We start from the raw sequence: 3740 nt of genomic DNA on the forward strand, positions 1-3740 counted from the left end.
CTTCTGGTATTGCTCCCAAGTCAAGCAAGTATTATTTTATTCAAAAATCGTGCCAAGTAAGTCAAGTTGACTGTCAAAACTTGCTTGACTTGCTTTTTGCGAACTCTGATAGAAAGGACAACAAAGCTTTACCTAGCCCTCTATAGCTCTAGAAGCTATTTAACTGGCACCAGATTCCAACAATAGCTTCATACTTCTATTCCAGCGTCCACGATCGAAGAGGTCGGGGTCATGATCTTGCCGCGCTTTCTTTGCTGCATATTGCAGCGCTGTTTTTCCAGACGCGTCCTTTGCATTTATCTCAATGCCGACAACATGGAGAAGATAATGCAAAGATTCTTTAGTGATAGACCCGCTTATTGCAGAACGGTGCAATATTGTCTTGCTTTGTAAGTCTTTCTGTGCCAAATCGACACCGTGTTCCTTTAGGATCTCGAAAATTTGAACGCTGCATCTCCCAGCCAAAGTGCATAGGTGTCCTAGGTTTTGACCATCTTTGTCAACAAACAAAGAGCTTCCTTTGACTGAAAGCAATTGTTGAGAGATGTTGACATCTAGTGCAAACAGGCATGGTCGTTTGAAGTAGATCGCCAACGGTGAGTTGCCAGATACGTCCAACTCTGAACCACCTGCCCCCTTGTTGAGGAGCAACTGGATTGTCTCATGCTCAAATACACGATGCCCAGAAACTAGGTGATGGAGCGGGTTTCTACCCTGATTATCCTTCAACGCCGCCAGGCTTGGTCTTGTTGCCACAGTTGTTTCTAGAAGAATACTGATCGTTTTATGGTTTTTACTTCGTGCAGCGTAGTGAAGAGCATTGAGCCCTTCATCATCTGTTAAGGCAGGCTCAGCTCCCAGAGAAATCAGAAAAGCAACTGCATCGTGGCTGCCAGCTTGACTAGCAAGGTGCAGTGCGCTTTGCTGTTTCAAGTTTCTTTCGAACGGATTCGCTCCTCTAGATACTAGTCTCTGAATTGCCGACACACTTCCAAGTTCTCTATAATCAACGTAGTGCAAAGGGTAGTTATGTTGACAGTCTCTGATTGTCAGACTGGTCCTAGGATCTCCAAGCAGAGCATCAAGCACACCTTCGCGGTGCATTGCTATTTTTGCATGAAATGAAGCAATCTCGTCTTCTTCAAATCCCAAGTCCCATATGCTTTCTATCCTCAAGTTCTGATTGTTCCAATCGTCGTCATAGTATGGTCCGTACAGTTTTTCACGCAACGTGAGATGTATCGGGGACTCGTTGTATGTGGACAAAGCGTTCGGATCAGCGCCACGCTCCAGAAGGAACTTAGTCATGGTTAAGTCGCCAGTCAAGGCCGCAAAGTGTAAAGGCATCAAGCCAGATGAAATGCCCGAAATATCGGGCCCCGAAACCGAAACTGATGATCGGGGAAAGGTGTCGGTCTTCACAGTGTTCCGAGACCACGACTTTCGATCGACACGGGCATCAATGGACAGACCATTGTCAAGAAGCAATCCTATTATAGATTTGTGGCTGCGCTTGACGCAGTAAAGCAGTGGAGTCATGTTGTTGATATCGGTCGTGTTTTCTGGAGCGCCTCGTGAGAGCAGAAGGTCGATAAGACTAGGGTCACAATCCATGCTGTTGGTAGCATAATGCAAAATACATTTTCCCTGGCTATCGTGTCGCGAGGCATCAGCGCCGTTGTTGAGTAGAAGCTCGACAATAGCTGTATGGTTCCCAGCTACAGCTGCCTGCAGTGCGTTGCCATACTCTCCGCCTTGCGCGTTGACTTCGGCGCCCTTGTCGAGCAGCAACTTCACCATTCCTTGATGTCCAAGTTTTGCTGCAAGACAAAGGGGAGTCTGGCCCTCGTTATCTCTTCTTTCTAATATAAGTCCTGTCTCTCCTACTTGATTTAGGAGCAGGGCCTCTGATATAATAGCTAATCCGAAACGAGCTGTAAGATGCAATCCTGTGCTGTCCTTACGATATATTTGGCTATACCCCTGACCTGTGTATTGTGATCGTAAGAGTACCTGCATAGCGCAAGAAACCAATTCTTTGCAGGAAAGAAATGAGCAGGCTAGCTCACATATATTATCTTCCGCTGCTAACGCATGCTCTCCCCAGTGCTTCGCAGCATAGTCTAGGAATTGGTTTTCTCGGAGCCTCTCTTCAAATTCTTCGTCAGAGGAGCAGCTCCCCGTCTTGAATATGCTGAATGATAGGTACGTAAGACATGTCGAGGTCACATGTAGTTGAGCACCTGGATTCCATGCATCTCGGATACGTTCGAAGTATTCTTGGATAGTGTAATGCACGAGACGGATAACAGCGGTTTCCGGATCAACAACGACAAGGCCAGCACACACAGATAGCAGGTCCTCGACGTCTGGAATACCTTCTGGATCGAGTTCTGTTTCATCACGCTCCACCGCTAGGGCACAGCACAACTCCGCCGTGAGGAGCGGCCGTTTTGCGTGCGTGATCCACGACAATACTTTCTTAGCCAGCTTCTTATTTCCGTCTAGTTGACCATTTGTGCGTTGAATGGCCTCGTCGTAGGCGTCGTCAATCGTAGCTGAGCCCTTCAAGAAGCGGCCTAATGTCGACTTCACTTCTCTTACTGTTTGCTTGTCCAAGAGTGAGTCTGTGTGTAGGCGGGCAAGAAGAAACCTAGATTCCCGCAAGTCAGCGCTATCTAACAGATGTAAGTAGATCACATACATGCCATCTACCGCCTTTACGAGTTCGTCTTGCACCATGACCTGCAGCGCAGGTTTACGCCGAATACACGAGGGCAGTCGGTGCATCTGGCTAGTTACATAACATCTCACGTCATCATCGCTGGCTCGTATTTCTAGTTTCATCGCCGCTTGAAACTCAGCTTCAATCTCTGGTATGAACCGCGCAGTGGCCATGATGCGAACATCTTGTCCTTTTTGTAAGCCTCTGAGTTTAGTCAGAAGCTGACTACGAGTGCCATCAATATCTCGACATTCGTCCAGAGCATCGATGACAAGATAGACTGTGGAATACTTCGCAATGACTTTTTGAAGGGCGCTGAATATCTCCTCGATTGTCGGCTTTGTGCCAAGGTCGTGATGCTTCTTATGCAGTCGTTCTACAGGCTCTGCCGCTGGTGGTTGACGTTGCACCAGCTGTTTGGCGATGGCTGCCAACATCCTCGAAGTATCCTGCTCCTCCCGATCCTTGTAGTTGCAGTACACGTATGCAACTCCTATCGAGCTGCTCTGCGTAGAGTGCAACAGGTGATCGATCGCGATCGCAGCCACCATCGTCTTGCCCGCGCCAGGAATCCCTGGGCAGAATAGCGTGCCCTTGGGCTCACCGAGCCACCTTGCGAACTCGGGCGCTCCCAGAAACCACTTACCTGTCCCCTCCTGTCTGCGAGCTATGATGTCTGATTGCTGGGCTGGGTAGTTCGTAGGCGAGATCCATTCCACTATCTTCCTGCGCTTTTCATCGGCTTGATCTTGCCGAATCTGGTCAACCCCAGACTTTGTTGCTGATACGCATGTTCGAATGAAGTCGGTATCGTCTTTAATAGCTTGGGATAGTTTGCTCCTAAATGTAAGCCGCGTAAATCATGGTGCTGCTGTGAAGGCTTACAAGTGGTCCACCTGTAATGCGATCCCCACCAGATTTTTCAACCGCTCTATTTGATCTATTATTATTATTATTATTATTGTTTAACGTCCTGTGTCAGCCCGAAGGCTATATAAGACGTGCAAGCTGATAA

General features: G+C 48.0%; 2 protein-coding genes across 2 annotated transcripts; both read right to left on the minus strand.

The window, feature by feature from the left end:
• Window positions 1-159: 159 nt before the first annotated feature.
• On the minus strand, window positions 160-384 carry COCCADRAFT_113386 (uncharacterized protein; the record flags this gene model as incomplete). The annotated part of the gene is made up of 1 exon (XM_007720720.1): window positions 160-384. A coding segment is annotated over one exon (225 nt), but the record flags the coding sequence as incomplete, so codon positions are not given.
• A 1191-nt stretch (window positions 385-1575) lies between these two features.
• COCCADRAFT_61188 (uncharacterized protein) lies at window positions 1576-3681 on the minus strand (the record flags this gene model as incomplete). Its single annotated transcript, XM_007720721.1, has 3 exons — window positions 1576-2653; window positions 2705-3498; window positions 3622-3681. Coding segments are annotated over 3 exons (1932 nt in total), but the record flags the coding sequence as incomplete, so codon positions are not given.
• Window positions 3682-3740: the final 59 nt, after the last annotated feature.

The sequence above is a fragment of the Bipolaris zeicola genome, assembly GCF_000523435.1.
Source record: "Bipolaris zeicola 26-R-13 unplaced genomic scaffold scaffold_597, whole genome shotgun sequence".
Taxonomy (NCBI): domain Eukaryota; kingdom Fungi; phylum Ascomycota; class Dothideomycetes; order Pleosporales; family Pleosporaceae; genus Bipolaris; species Bipolaris zeicola.